We start from the raw sequence: 16508 nt of genomic DNA on the forward strand, positions 1-16508 counted from the left end.
CCCAACAACGATTGAATGAAAAAAATATTATTATTCAATAATATTCGTTAAGTCCGATATAAATTAGATAATTCTGCACTCAAGTGACTGTTTGCATCAGGAATTGATTTAATAGCACCCTTAGAGAAAATAATGAAAAAAAAATATGAGGACAGCTCATATTTAGTATTTTCACGATCTATACATAATCTTATATAATATAAACAATAATATATTGACTGGTTATCAAAAGAACATTGTACTAATGCGTAATTGAATTGGAACATATGTGTTCAATTTGCAGCACAATTGCTACTGCTAAGAAAAAATGTGTAATTTAAAAATTAAACGAATCTTAATTTTTTCTGCTAGGTTAATGGAAACAATATAAAAGAAGAATAAAAATGTTATATTTTGAGACCGTATTTTGTTGATCATTCAATAAACGTCAAACAAAGAAGCTGAAGATAGTCAATGAAGGAGAATATAAAGGTACTACACTCATTTATGTAGTTGTGTAATGATAATTATAATTTCAGTATAATATAATTATAGATTTCACTACATATTTAAAGTAAACCCAATGGGTTATATCAATTACAGCGTACACAATTGTGCAATAAATAAGTTACTTATTTATTACATTTGTATTATTTCTATTATTACGGATAACAGAACATGTACTATTTACAATCCTTAATTCAATATACGTTATTGAATATAAACATACATTAATTTTTCATCTAAATTTTTCATTGAATATAAATCGCAATATCCAGCTCGATATTCATACCCTATTATACCGTCTATTAAATAGGTCAGTATAGCAGGTATAATATATTGTTATATTAATGTACTAATATTATCAGTAATCAATCACCTAGTAACGTTTAAAGAGACTTCAATTGTATGAAAAACATGAACTGTATTTAGCTTAACAATGAATAATTTATAGTTAAAATCTATATGCGGTGTTATAATAAACAAAACTGTTAATTAAATAAACCCACCGGGTTGGTCTAGTGGTAAACTCGTCGTAAATCAGCTGATTTCAAAGTCGAAGTTCTCAGGTTCAAATACTAATAAAAGTAGTTACTTTTACTCTGATTTGAATACTAGATCGTGGTTACCAGTGTTCTTTGGTGTGTTTTTTTTATCGGTCTTGCGGGGAAATACCATTTACGTACGCACACAAGTGGGGGAGTTTCGGACTCGCACGGCTTTGGCTAGATGTTTTTATTAGAGCCTATGTCTGCTCGCACCCTACCGACCAAAACTCCTATTTTACCATTCCTCCCCACCAGGAATCGGATCAGCAGTTAAGCATATCTCAATCCCGGGGGTGCTTTTGAACTCAGGGGGTCAAGAGTCACCGTGTTTTATCACCATCGCCCATCCGCTCAAACGCAGACGAGCGATGGCTCCACAGAGGGCTGTCTTTTCCCCCTTCGCTCACCGGTCGATTCTTCACCAATTGTTTCAGGTTTTTGTTACATCAATTTGTGTCTTCTAGTAGTGCCTTCTCGGGTCTCAGTCTTTTACTTTATCAGCGTTATCTTTTATTTTCCCTCAATCTGGTCTACTTTATTTTCACCTTTCTCTGTTATCTCTAATAATACCTGTCTCGGTTCACAATTTTCAATCTTATATTTTGACGCATTTTATATCCAACCTAACGGATCCCTGGAGTCCCCAGCCGCTCATTGAAACCAGCACTCTTAAGAATGCCGGCCATCACGATTGGAGCTATCCACTTTTCTCTACTCTATTCCTTTTGTTTTAAAACCCCGGTAACGAATTTTGACACAGCCGAAAATTTATACGCATCAGTTAAAATCATTTGGACCACATTATCTGGAACAATCGAAACTGTCACCGCAGTGCACTGTCTTTTCTCATTCTCCATCTATAACATTCGAAGAAAATATGTTCCGTTGTTTCCCGTTGGTCGCAATATAGGCAAATTGGGCCCTATCCTTCCCCCGTAGGGTCTATCTGCCCTATTCCTTTCAAACAAATATGCCCAGAATGAACCGTGGCCGGTCAGGAACTGGGTGAGCCAGAAACTGAGCTCACCAAACCCCTCCCAAGCCACGGTCTGATCTCGCCTATAACTCGACGAGTCCATTCCCCTTTCCTGGAAGTCCTTCACCTGTTTTGTAATTCTCCCATAAGCTCTCGATTAGCGTCTTCTCTACTCATCCCCTCGGAAACTTTAGTGGTTGGGTTTCAATTAACTACACATCTCAGGAGTAGTCGACCTGAGTTTATTCATGGCTACAAATTTACCGGTACAATTACACTACACTGATAAGTCGCTAATGACTTTAATTGTTGATGCACTATAAATGAAAGTATTAAAAAAAACTGTTAATTAAATTTTATTATTTCCTTAATGCGAAGGAACAGGAAAAAGTTAAACGGTTAAATAGCTAACCGTTGAATTGCAATTGAACTTCTAAATAGTTCAAGATGGGGTACGGTCATTTTCAAAATCTATGACTTAAATGAAAAAAAAATCATTGTTCTCGTGTACTGACAGATGAATTAAAATTATTCAAACTATTCGCTGTCTTACAATAGTTTTTCTTTTAAATTTATATCGGTGGAACGCCTTCATATTTTAGTTCATCAGAAGCAAATAATACAAGTATTTTACAAACAATAATAATAATTATTTAGGTTAAAAGAGTTCAGAGAAGAAAATTAGTTCTCTTTCATTCATATTTGGTTAAAAATAATTAACGTTCAAAATCTACAATCGCAAAAATATTGCACTATCAGTCATTTACACAGAACACTCTAAAGAGTATGTATAAAATCTAATGACTGTTAATATATATGTATTATTTTTTAATAAAAGAACAAAAAAGATATAATAAACAAAAGGTAATATAATAAAAGAATTTTAAGAGGCAATATACGAGTATAAAACAAAGGATACAGAGGCTGTAACTTTTATTTTCTGATGTGTAGTCATTTTGAAAATTTATAATACCTTTTGTCTGTATCGCTCTATTTTAGGCATCGTTTTATTTTTAAACGAGCAGTTTTTACACCTTTTCTTTTAAATTTACCACTGTATTATTACTTACTTTCATTTTTATTAATTTCATTATAGGTTCCAACTCATTCGATTTCATTTGATTTTTGATTTAATTGAAATAATTCGATTGTTACCTCCCCACTTTGTTAGGATAAAAAGCTTCATAACGCTATTCTATAGGTCAAGCAACATGTAAAGTGTATATGTAAGTGTACACATATACAACAATTTTGTATGTAGACGCATGTATTTTTTTTTTTAGTTTTGATCGATGATATCGCCACATAAACTTGGAGCTTGTGCATGGGATATGGAAATGTAGCGTATGAAAAATGCCTTACCTGACTGGGATTCGAACCCAGGATCTCCGGATGAATTGCCGAGATGCTGCCACTCGCGCCACGGAAGCCGGCATTATTATATAGTATTATTTTACTATATAAGCACGTATTATACAATATAACATCTAACAGTAATAGTAATTATATAATTAAAATACGAGAATATAAGAAACCAAAAAATATTCAGAAACAATATGTTTTATTTTATCCATTGACTCAAAGCAGGAGTATTATTTATTTGAAAATCGTGAGTATTTGTACATACATTTTTGTAAATAGTAATTCAAAACCTTATCTTAAACTACTTTCTCCTAGTTGATCAAAAATTAAATAAGCGTTTCTTTAAAATTCTACAGCATATTGAATTGCAATTGATATCCAATACAGTACTACGATGGTAAAATAAAAAATAATAATTTTTAAGAATTTAGAAATTTGTTTTACGATGAAATAAAAATTTAACTTAAGTACTTATATTCTAAAATACTAATTATGAGCAACGTTGTACAATCAAGTTTTATGTTAAACTCGGTGAGAATGCTACTGAAACCTTTTCAAAATTGAGAAGGGCAAATGGGGATGACACTCTGTCACGAGCTCAAGTATTTAGGTGGTTTAAAGCATTTTCAGACAGCCAGGAATCAGTTGCGGATAATGTGGATTAACGGTCTTCTAGAGCGTGGGCTTTAGAAGACCGTTAACGTCAAAAAGTGACGTCAATGTTGAGCAAATCAGAGACTTGATACAGTACAACCGGAAATTAACTGGCAGAATGATTGTAGAACAATTGAATTTGAACCGTACCACATTCCATCAAATTTTGACAAACGAATTGGACATGAAAAAAGTTTGTGAAAATTTGGTCCCAAAAACCTCACTGTTGAACAGAAAAAAACCAACGTGAAAGTGTGTCGCGATCTTCTAGGCGAACTGAAACTGATCCTGATTTTCTAAAAAAATTTTATTACTGTTGATGAATCTCGGATATTTGAGTACGACCCAGAAACAAAACGCCAGAGCAAGGAGTGGCACACTTCAAACTCATCACGTCCCAAAAAAGTAAAAATGAGCAAATCAAAACCATGCTAATATATTTCTTCGATAGTAATGGCATTGTCCATAAGAAGTATTTGCCTTAGGACAGACTGTAAATCAATATGTTTACCGAGAAGCTTTTGAAAGACTGCGGAAAAGAGTTGCCCGCGTGTGTCCAGCCATCAAAGACAACTGGATGCTGCATTATGACATGCACCTTGTCACACTGCACTCACAATTAATGAGTTTTTGGCAAAGAAAAACATTCCTGTAGTTCTTCAACCGTCTTATTCAGCTGACTTGAGTCCCTGCGACTTTTTCCTCTTCTCGACTTTAAAAAAAAAACACCTCAAAAGACACCATTTTGGAACAGTAGAAAACATAAAAAAAAGATGTAACCGACCGTCTGAAGGATATTCCGGTTTCTGAGTTCCAAAACTGCTATGAAGAGTGGGAACACCGTTTAAAGCGTTGTGTGGCTTCCCAAGGGAACTATTTCGAAGGTGATGTCCATGTATAATTGGACTGTAAATAAATAGTTTTTCTGAATCAGTCTCATTACTTTATTTACAGAACTCGCATGTGTTCTATGCAAATACAATGACGTGAGTCACTGTTTACATCATTGTGTTCCCTAGTTAAGAGTTATTTTAATTTTTTTTTTTTTTAATAATAGATTAAAAACTAGTAAAATTCTGGAAAAATTCAAAAGCAAAGCAGGTTTAACGTTACTATTTGGAAAACGTTTCTAAAACTGGGTTTTACATTCACTCTTTCTTATCAGCAGGTTATTTCGCATTCTTAAATACCATTTCCCAACATAATAAGTAAAATATTGAATTCGTTTAAAGTTTCTACTATTCTTTGGATAAGAACCTAAAACTTATCTAAGTAAATTGTTTTATATCACCAACCATTAGTCCAGCGGGTTGAAAAAATGGGGTTATGAAGATAAAAATAATTCATACCTCCCTTAATAGGCACAGTATCGAATCGGTTTAAGTTAGTTGTTAGTCCTCTAAGTATTACCTAAAACTTTTGATTGAAACAATTTTTGATATGACCAACCCTTACGGCAAGGGATGACCAAAATGATGTCGGAATTGTAAGATGGAGCTTGTCGTATGCTAAACCTTTTTCATATGCAACCATTGTCGTATTGAGTACATTTTAACTTTTTCTTAACTTTAAGGTGGAAATCTTTTTTATCTCCTACTTAGCATCGGTGAAATCTACCTCCGCCATCCGGCGTACCGAAAGGGAATTTTTTTTTATAAAACTTTAGCATTATTACATCATTCAACAAAAAAAAATAATAGTCGGATGTTATTTTATTAATATATCTTATTTAATAATAATTTTCGGACAATAGTTAAAAATTTATTTTAATTATGTAATGAATATTTTTCTTTTTTTTTAATCGATGCATGACTGCTGGTTGTCATTTACAAGTTGATCAAATTAACTCGGTTGTTTAGGGAATTGTCGACCTGTGTTATTAACAGTGACCATAAAGGCATGTACACACCCTTTCCATATATACTCAACAATAAACCCAACCTTCACAGCGGATGTGTCAGGGAATTGAAGGAACGACAACCTATGACATAACATAGTCCTCATTAGTTAATAGCACGCTATTATACTCATTAAATATATTTCAAATAAACTTCAATTATTAAATTTACTTTTTTATTTTAAATTATTTTCCTTTAAAAATATATGATGTGGAACCACATGACTTTCCTGTACGCCTATAAAATTACATAAACATTTTTAAAAGTACATAAAATTTTATTTCACTAATAACTCCTGATATTTTAATTTTTTTATTGTTATTTTTAAATTATTATTTATTCTAATTTTTTTTACAATCAGAGATTAATAATTATTAATAAAGCAATATATTTAAATTAAAAAAAAGGAGATGAAGTCTGACTTGAACCGATGTGCCTTCCCCTTGTAAGATACAAATACTTCATTAATTAAAATTTTATTTGGCTATAACTTTGGAACGAATGAAATTAAGTGCCATGTATGATATATTGTTGAAAAACATTCAATGAGAGCTTATTCCTGCAGTTAAGAAAATGTCCAAATGTTTTGAATTTGGACACTTTTTTGGACACTTTTGGTTCAGTCGATTGCAATCAAAAGGAGATGTGCACAACTACATGTTACAACAGTGCTAAATCCAAAATGTCATCATCCTACGGCTAATCGTTGTGTTATATGAGATACGTACATATGTACAGACGTCTTGCCGAAACTAGTCAATATGGATTCAGCGATTGTCAAACTGTATATTTCCGTTGGAATCTGAAAACCGAAATTTTTCGCGATCACAATACTTCCTTTACTTCGTACAAGGAAGTAAAAATTGATAATTTATGGTGAAACGTCTGAAATACTCCTGATATTTCAAACGCCAAAAAAAAAAAACAAATTCACTAGGTAATAAAAGTTAGGTAAATACATTTTGTTAAAAACGAAATGGTTAATAATAATAATAAATAAATTTTGATGTCGTAGCCAAACAGCTTTTAGGCGACCTGGCATGAGATAGAAGATGGAGTATCTTCTATCTCATGCCAGGTCGCCTAAGCAGTTTCCCTGAAATTTTCCCAATTACAAGACTTTTATCCATTCTCTCGTCAAGAAGCATCCTGTTCTTGGTTTATTAAAGAAAATAACGAATAACGTAATTTCTTTTTGCCTATTTTAACTGGACCAGACATATTATTCCACATCATCTTCTCATGTCCACCGAAATTTAGATGTTCAGGTCTATAAATTTCACCATCACTTTTTCACTCCAGGGACCGGCTTTATAAACATCATCATTATTTTCAGAGAAAACAACTCTGATTAGTGACTCTTGTACCTCTTATATTAAACAAAATTTTTCGCGATTACAGTAATTCGTTGTACGACTAAGTAAAAAATATTTCTCATTATTAAAATTTTTCTTACTTTTGTACTAGTGTTTTGTGATTTACCAGCAAAACATATAAATTAGTACATGATACGTTTTAACGTTAAAGTATGTGGCAACAAATATTCAAATAAGAAATGTTTTGAAATATTATAAGAATTTAAAAATTGCTGAGAGTATGTGAGTGAGAGAATCTCATGAAGTAAAAAAAAAAAATAGTAAAGGAAAAATATTTCATAAATTTTATGAAATTTTACTAATTTGAAAAAAAAAAAACAGGCTATAGCTGTAAGAACCTCATTTAAATATTTTCTGTAAGGAAAGGAAAAATGTAATAGAAAAAGCTAGAATGGTTTGAGGACTGTTTTTTTAATAAGTAGAATTAGAAAGCATATTAAACAAAAATAATATCTGGTTTTATACAAATCCACCTTAACCTTACATAAAACCAGAACACAATATAGTTTTTTAACCTCAAAGATCGCAACAACCAAAATAGCATTTAGACTATAGCCTTAGCAAAGACCTCTTAATTTGTATGACAAATTTTATCATTTTTATGTAAAACTTTTAAAGAGAAAAGGAAGTTACTGATAAAACAGTATAAAAATGTTAATCTGTACAATTTTCTTATATATTTGCACCGACATTTTAAAAAAGAAATTTAAACTCATCAGCCGGAAATTGTAACTCTGATTTCCACAAACATTCGAAAGTCCGTTACCAGAACTATTATTCTGAATTCTCCGAATGTTATTTACCAATGTGTTGGCAGATCGGGTAAATAATATTAATAATAAGAAATTCGTGGTATGTTCAGAAAATAACCGAACATTTTTAATTACGCACCAACGGAGATATTTAGTGACGTGCGGTTGGCAGCATTGTGTTCTACATAACCTCCCCTCTGTAACCACATGTTTTATATATATATGCACACATATTATATCTATGAGCATTATATTTATTTTATATTACTTATATGGCCTCCATCGCATAGTGACCCATATCTGCTTTTCATTAAAAAATACCAGGTTTGAATCCCGGTCAGTGCTTGGTATGTTTTTTGTGAAAAAATCCTTCTTTAATCATAAAAAATATGTGAGAATGACTCTGAAGACCATCAGACTGCAGTTTGCCGAGGCGGGGTAAATAAATAAATATCAAATTTTCTTCGTAATTATAATCTGTTCCTGTGCTTATTTACAAAATATTTGACTGGGATAAAGGATGTAAATTTTGTTCTAAATATAATTCATTTCCTAAAAATGAAAGTTTTTTTAAACAGAAAATATAAAAGTAATTAAAAGATTAATATCAAATAAAACTAAATTTTGATTTAATTTTGAGTAAAGCAATGATATTGTTTATGATCTTGCAAACTTAAAGTCTGTACAAGTTAATATTTTCTGAGGGCTAATTTTTCAGGATTTAGGCGGCCGAAGAAATAAAGGAATAAACGTGTTAGATACTTCTAATGTGTTTAACTAGGGAAAATACATATTCATTATTTTTATTCCAGTAAATTCGTTTATTATGATAATATTAAAATTCTGATGTGGATACTACATGACTTCCATGTACGGCTATTAAATTACAAATACACATTTTTAAAAATACATACAATTTTATTTTACTAATAACTTCTGATTTTTTTTTTTATAATTTTGTTTTTTTTTTTGCTATTATTGAATTATTATTTATTGTAATATTTTTTTTTACAATCAGAGGTTAATAATTATTAATAAATCAATGTAATTAAAAAAAAGGAAATGAAGTCGGATTCGAACCGATTTTCCTTGTAAGATTCAAATATTTCATTAATTAAAATTTTATTTGGCTATAACTCTGGAACCAATGAAAATAAGTATGATATATCCTTGAAAACCTCTCAATGAGGGCTTATTACTGCAGTAAAGAAAAAGACCAAAATCCAAATATTTTTTTGGATTTTGGGCATTTTTGGATACTTTTGGTTCAGTCGATTGCAATCAAAAGTGGAGGTGCACAACCAGATGTTACAATAGTCCTAAATCCAAAATTTCAACATCCTACGGCTAATCGTTTTTGAGTTATGAGAAGTACATACGTGCGTATGTACAGACATCACGCCGAACTAGTCAAAATGGATTCAAGGATGGTCAAAATCGATATTTCCGTTGAAATCTGAAACCGTAATTTTTCGAAATGTGACGTTTGGGAAATTTTGAAATCATAGTAAGAATTAAATATGTTGTGTATTGTGCGTAATATTCAAATGAAAGAAAGTAAAAGACGGTATTTATTAAAAAATTCATAAATTACAAACACCAATAAACAGTTTAGAATAAGATACATATTAAAAACTCTTATTTCGAAGAAATTCATTTTAAAATGTTCTATTATTTCTATTTTGCCGTATCTCAAGAGAGTATTAGTTTTCGTGTAACTCCCTGGATCCTCCAGTTACAATGATGAACAAAATCTTAATTATTCTGCAAGATTTAACGTACAAGAAGTAAGTAGCTAAATTAAACAAAATTTATTTCATAACTTTATAAATTGAGATTAACAAAGGTGAACGTAACAAAACAGATTTTTCATTAGTGAAATAAGATCATTATTATGTAAAAAAAATTTATAAGCTGAATATCGATACGAGCACAGAAAAGTAGCTACAGAATTATAACAGAGAAGAATTACCAGTTACTGGTAATATATTTTATACTTAGTTTTAATAATAATTTTGTACAATAGAATAAGTGGATCCGATTATTAATTGCACGATAATTGTTCTATATCAGAAGATAAATGAATGTAGTATGAGAAAAAAATGTTTTAGCGTTAATAAAAATATAGTAATGCAGTACTGTAATTACAATTGATCCCTACCTACATAGTCATTTGAAAAATAGTAGTCGAGTAACAAACATAGGAAACCGTGCTTTCACGCACGCAATCGTAAGACAGAAACGTGAATCGATAGTTTATCCAGTAGCTAGACAATGTTACGTAATAGGGAGCTGCTTCTTATCCTGCGCTACCGGTTCACACGGTTTTGAAAGAGACTAAAATCGATTTTTCTAAAAATACATTCACTACCCCATTCCCCAAGATTTTTTTTAAATGAATTGTTTATTGAATGTCTACTTATTACTTTTAAACCCGGTTTTATTAACTACCACATTATTTTATATTATACTTCTAAATTATTACTTTTTTATTCTTATGTAAAAACTTAAAAGTATTTTGTATCTCATTAAAGAAACATAGTGCAATTTGAAGAATCCCAACAGAACGTTACTTATAATTCTAGCATAATACAACATTTCAATCTACTTACACTGAACATGTGAGTTTTTGCAATAGAATTTAACATCATTTGTTTTATTTTTACTTTACCGTCTAGCGCCATAGCAGAGTTATAACTATAGAAAGGAAATTATTATAATCTGTCCAATTTGGGCATATGCAGTCTTTACCGGATCTTGACGTTCTGATACTTAAGGAACCCAAAAAACCGGATGTTTGTATGTACGTGTGTGTGTGTGTGTGTGTGTGTGTGTGTGTTCTGTGTCTCACACCTTATATCTTCATAACTACTATACCGATTTTGACCAAACTTGGTCAGATAACTTCTGTATATGGGGCATTGTACATTAAAATTTTCAACTTCAAGGTTAAGGGGGTGAAGCTGTAGAGCAAGATTACCCTCAGTATCTTGAGATTTCGCCTAATTAAGATCTTACTTTTTTTAGGCATATTTGTTAACGACTAAAGAATAATATATTCAAAAAAATAATAATTTCAAAGTCTTACCCCCACCCGCCAAAAAATGCTCTAAACTAGCGGCTGTGGGTATAATACGTCAATAGTACCCCCTGTCACCACAAGGAGCGCTAGTGTAGCACTGACGTACATCTGTTTAAGAAAAATATTATCCTACCTTACTATCCACATTTTTATGTGTGTCTGCGTGAGCGCCCACCTTAGCTTAGCACCGAAATATATCGATCACTAGCGGAAAATCTCAATTTGTTAGTACACGTCTCGTAGTGGTCAGGCGTATACATGTTATATTACTATATATTGATACACTGTATAGGGAAATATGTTGGGGAAATTTAGTACTTTTATAGGACAAATATAGCAAATATATCAAAAACGGTCGGTCCTAGCACTCTAAAAAATTTTTTCCACCCACTCAACAACACTCCATCCGCACCCAGTGGTACCCGTGGGATGATAATATTTTCAAGTTTCCCCGGGGCGCCGTTCGGAAATTGGGGAGGGGAGATGGGGTACCACCGTAATATCTCGAGAACCGCTCGAGTCAGAATTTTACGATTCAAATGGCGTTTGAATCAGCAGGACGAGCGCTAACTGTTAAACGCATCGGGTTCACTCCTGATCGATCTAATCTTCGTTATCCGGAAATTAAGTCGTTTAGCCCTACGTTTTGATTGGACTCACCCACCCTAAAACGTACCGATCCGATCCTTCGCTAAATACGCACAAACCTGTGCGCTAGCTGTAATTATAAAATTATGAAGACTAAAAAGCAGAAAATAAAAAATATATATAAAAATCTTTTTAAAAACCACTCTTATATTAAATGCACTAAAAAGTAGAAAATATAAATTAGCGCCTAAAGAGTGGGTTACAAACACTCATAAGAAAAAATTGGCAATCACATCAGATTTTTAATTTAAATATATGACTTTCACATAATCTTACGTATTACCGTCAAAGCTTGTTGTCAAATCCATTCTGAGATACGGTCCTAGAATTATTTTTTATCATTTTAATTTAAGAGTGGTGTTTTAAAATTTGTTTTACATATTTTTTATTTGTTTATGTGTGTCTCTCTTCATAAAATAATGAACTATAACTAATGTATAGGTATCAGAATGTACCGATCACTAGCGGAAAATCCTGATTCGTTAGTATCAATTTCTAGAGTTAAATTTCTAATTTAACTTTTCGTTATATCAATTTTCATCATTCAAAGAAAAAATATTTTACTCAAGAAGTAATCCAATTTTGGACACCTAATATTCCCATTCCGCGACGCCACCCGCCCGGAGGGCATAGCTGCGGAGGCGTGCCTAAGGCACGCCCTGCAGCTAGTATTTAAATAAAATGATAAATATTTTAAATTAAGTTGTATGTGTAAGCCGTGCATCAGAAAAAAGTCGCGTGACGGGGAAGTCCTACAACGTGTTGTCAGTTTTTTTAAGTTATATATATACATATATACACACACAACACACACACATGCAGTGTACACATATATATGCAAAGAGAGAAAAAATTTTAATATGAATTTTTAATTTTCAAACGGATAAAAAACAATAAAGTTTCAGTTAAAACCGGTCACGTCAAACAAGTCGATTCCCTTTTATCCTAAAATATATTTTGTTTCATAACGCTTGTCCTCTTATTAAAGCTTTGTTCGACTACTCAATGTCCCAACCTTTTTTCACTCACTCATTTCATTCACCCCTTTGCAGAGCAATGATGAATACACCTTTTATATAGTATACGTTTTATACATGTAATAGAATTTACGCTAAAACAGTAAACACCTTTAAAACTCGAAAAAATAAACTACTAACCGAAATTTAATATAATTTAACCTATTCCAATCTTTACCATTTAAATATTTGAACTACTTTTTCGCAATTCAAATTTTTTTTGTAATTTTATGATATAATAATCTGACGACAGTTCCTGAATTTTTGAAGACAAATCCTCCAAGAAAATTTGTCCTCTACTTCCTTTTCATGTTACAAGGTGAATGGGGATCGTTCAACCGTAATGTCTTCTTCTTTCACAAGATATCATCGGAAATGGTTCAAGTTAGAAATCGGCTTTTCGCCATTATCATAATGATGAGGATAGTTTCGTTTCCTCTTCACTTCATTATCTCCTGTGGAGAGGAAAAGGCATTGTAATGATCTTATATCATACTGTAGCTGGTTGCACGTAAGAAAATATAAATAATCATTTTTTTACTGAGAATGCGTCGTCCTTACTGGTGTGAAATATTTAATGAAATTGTATTACTGTAAAATATAATTATACTGTAAAGTATAGTTTCACAGATGTTAGTACACCGACGAAATCTTTTTTCCTTTTTACATTGTTATAATATTAATTTTCTTATTCAGTTTATGACAATGAAAGTCGGAGGTTTTTATTCCAGAAAAATGATCATAGTATATCAGTCATTCCTGGCTGAGATAATGATAAATTGGAAAGAAAATGATTAATAATTAGACAACCTTTCTTAATAATTTTCAAATTAGATGGGGTCAATAATAAAAGATTAATTTTTAGGCAAAAGCAGGACTATTTTTAGTAATTTTTCCCATTTTAGATGAGCGTTAAGGGAGTAGGGAATTTTTAAACTGAAGCCAAAAAGGATACCATTTTTAGTTTTCCTTTATTTTATTAAAGAAACATCTCAGCATTAAAAAAAAAAAAAGAATAATGTTTGGAAAAAAAAAAGATTGTTGTTGATTTTTTTTTGTTATAATTAAGCTTAAAACTTATCGGCAAATATATAAAGCGATTAATATAAATATTATATTTCATTTATATTAATTAACAAAATGTTGATTGTTACACGTTGTTATATTTCAACTGCACATCAATAAATTATATATAACTTAGTTAATTTCCGATTTTTTTTTTGTTCTGCTCCGATTCTATACCCGGTTAGAGTTTAATATTTTTTACCTATCATGTCGTCCATTTCATTTTCCCATTAAACTGGGTGCAAACATAAAGTCCAAATTTGTTATACTAAAATAAGGAAAACCTTTACGGATCATTCAGGAATATCTTCCACAGTTTATAAACACTTTACTTATGTAATTACCGTGTGGAGATGCCAATTAATGATTTATGATAAAATTCATTTCGTTATCCATCGCTTTATCAACAGTTGTTTTTTTAAGAAAAGCTAAACGAAAAATGTCTTTCTGTTAAGGATACTGTCATATACTTTTATAATTTGTTTACGATGTCATACTGGTATAATTTTTGTGATATACACAACACGTCATTGCATAATGTATAAAATTATACTATACATATATTTGCGCACATAATGTGTAAAATTGCAAACAATTTCATTTAATTTTAAGAGGGCCGAAAGAATTAATTATGTACTCGCTCAACATTTATGAAATTTTTGGATACAAACTTAAATACTGATGACGTTTCAAGCATTAAAGCCGATGATAACTAGTTACATCAAATCCATTTTGACAAAAAAGATGTCATTAATCACTTGTACAAGAAAGCTTAGTAGAAATCAATGTTTTAAAACACTATTAATCAGTTATAAATACTAACAAATGATGTCTGTTACGTTCGTGTAAAATTTTATTTCTTAAATTTTATAATCTAAGCAGATTTAACTGTTTTTATAATTCTAATTAGTCAACGGTTTTTTTAAGTAATAAAAACAATAAATTGTATTTTAACAAAATAACTACTCACCGGACCTTTTAGTTAACAAATCATTCTCGTTCATCTGTTATACTGAATAATTTGATACAACGAATTTAATTTAAAGGAATTTATAATTAAAAATCAATCCAGGCTTTCCTTTTATTAAGGAAAAAGTAATTTATTACTTTCTATAGCGATTATTATTAGATTCGTTCAAATATTTAAAAAAAAATACTACGCCCCTTATTGTGTTATGTTTTACACTTCAATAGTTGATTAAGCCGGTTTCCTTTCGTAATAATCCAAGTAAAACTGGATCTAACCGGCTACATTTAACGAATAATTTAAAAATAAGGTGATCATTTGATTTTCAATCAATATTTGTTTGCTGACTAATAATTATTTTATCATTAAAATAATTTAGTTTTTTTACGACGAATAAACTTTGAGTGTATGTGCGTATATAATATAAACAATATTATCAAAGGTCGCGATGACCTCTTTCAAAATATTATACAGGCAAATCTGATCGGAATATTACAAAGAAGACCGTAACATACAAGTTGATAAAAGACTTAATAAGCAACAGATACAATAATTCTAAAATGGTATCATTTTGTCTGCTGCAGTTCCACAGTTACGCAATAATTTACAACTTGTGAAGTTAATCGATTACTGGAATGTTAATGGGTCTACAGACACGCTTAGAATTTTGTCTGTACATTTTCTATATGGCGATTGCACTAAATTAACTCTTAATATTTATAAATATCATTATTATTTTTAAGAAAAGTAATTTATTATTAAGAATTATTAAAAAAGTGAAAATCCACCTTACCAGCAAATTAAATGTGTCTTCCCTACATCTTTCAATCCTTAGACCATCGTCAGGAAAATAAAATAAAGTTAAAAAATTAACATTATTTTATTCCCCTGAGGATCTGAAAGATCTAGGATAAACACATTTAAATTTATTAGAAAAATTATATTTATGGACCGATTTGGTTCATATTCAGAATATGAATATTAGTTACGTAAAAAGAACTATTTTTTTCAAAAACTATACCCGCCTATAAAACTATATGCAAACACACTTTTTTATTCTATATATATATATATATATATATATATAAGGCATGTTCGTATGCGTGTCCGCTAAAGACCAAAAATCAATGGACCGGGCAAAAGGGGAAAAGGGGAAAATGGGAAAGGGTAAAAAGGAAACTGAGAGAGTGGTGAAGGGAAAAGGGGAAGGAGAATAAGTGAAAGGTAAAATTTGTGAAGTTCAGTTTTTAACTTTTTTATCAAATTGCGTTCATTTAAACTCTCTCTCTCTCACTCTCTCTTTCTCTCTCTCTCTCTCTCTCTCTCTCTATATATATATATATATATATATATATATATATACAGCAATAGCGAAACATTGCCGGGTCTGCTAGTAGCTTATAATTTTTTTCCAGATAACTTACATTGACGATTTTTAAAAGGAAGCAGTCCACATACATAATTTGATGATATTTCTGCTACTTGTCACCATCATTGCTTATTACTTCATTTAAGATAATGTATTTTTTTTTTAAATCCAATACATACTAATGTATTAAAAAGATACTTAACTCACAAGCGGTAGTTTTCCGAATTTATTTTCTTATCTGTTTTCAAAAAAAAAAAAAAACAGATTTCATTTATTAAAAAAAATGCTCCTCAGACGGTAAATACTTTTATAAGG

General features: G+C 30.8%; 1 protein-coding gene across 1 annotated transcript in view; it reads left to right on the forward strand.

Moving 5' to 3' along the window:
• Rbm13 (RNA-binding motif protein 13) overlaps positions 1-16508 on the forward strand; it is a 279868-nt gene that overhangs the window by 109882 nt on the left and 153478 nt on the right. Inside the window, exon 2 of the mRNA XM_075360059.1 lies at positions 352-471. Coding sequence (XP_075216174.1) covers positions 454-471 — 18 coding nt within the window. The 5' untranslated portion in view covers positions 352-453. The remainder of the gene's footprint in view (positions 1-351; positions 472-16508) is intronic.

This window comes from Lycorma delicatula, chromosome 1 (assembly GCF_047948215.1).
Source record: "Lycorma delicatula isolate Av1 chromosome 1, ASM4794821v1, whole genome shotgun sequence".
In the NCBI taxonomy this organism is placed as follows: domain Eukaryota; kingdom Metazoa; phylum Arthropoda; class Insecta; order Hemiptera; family Fulgoridae; genus Lycorma; species Lycorma delicatula.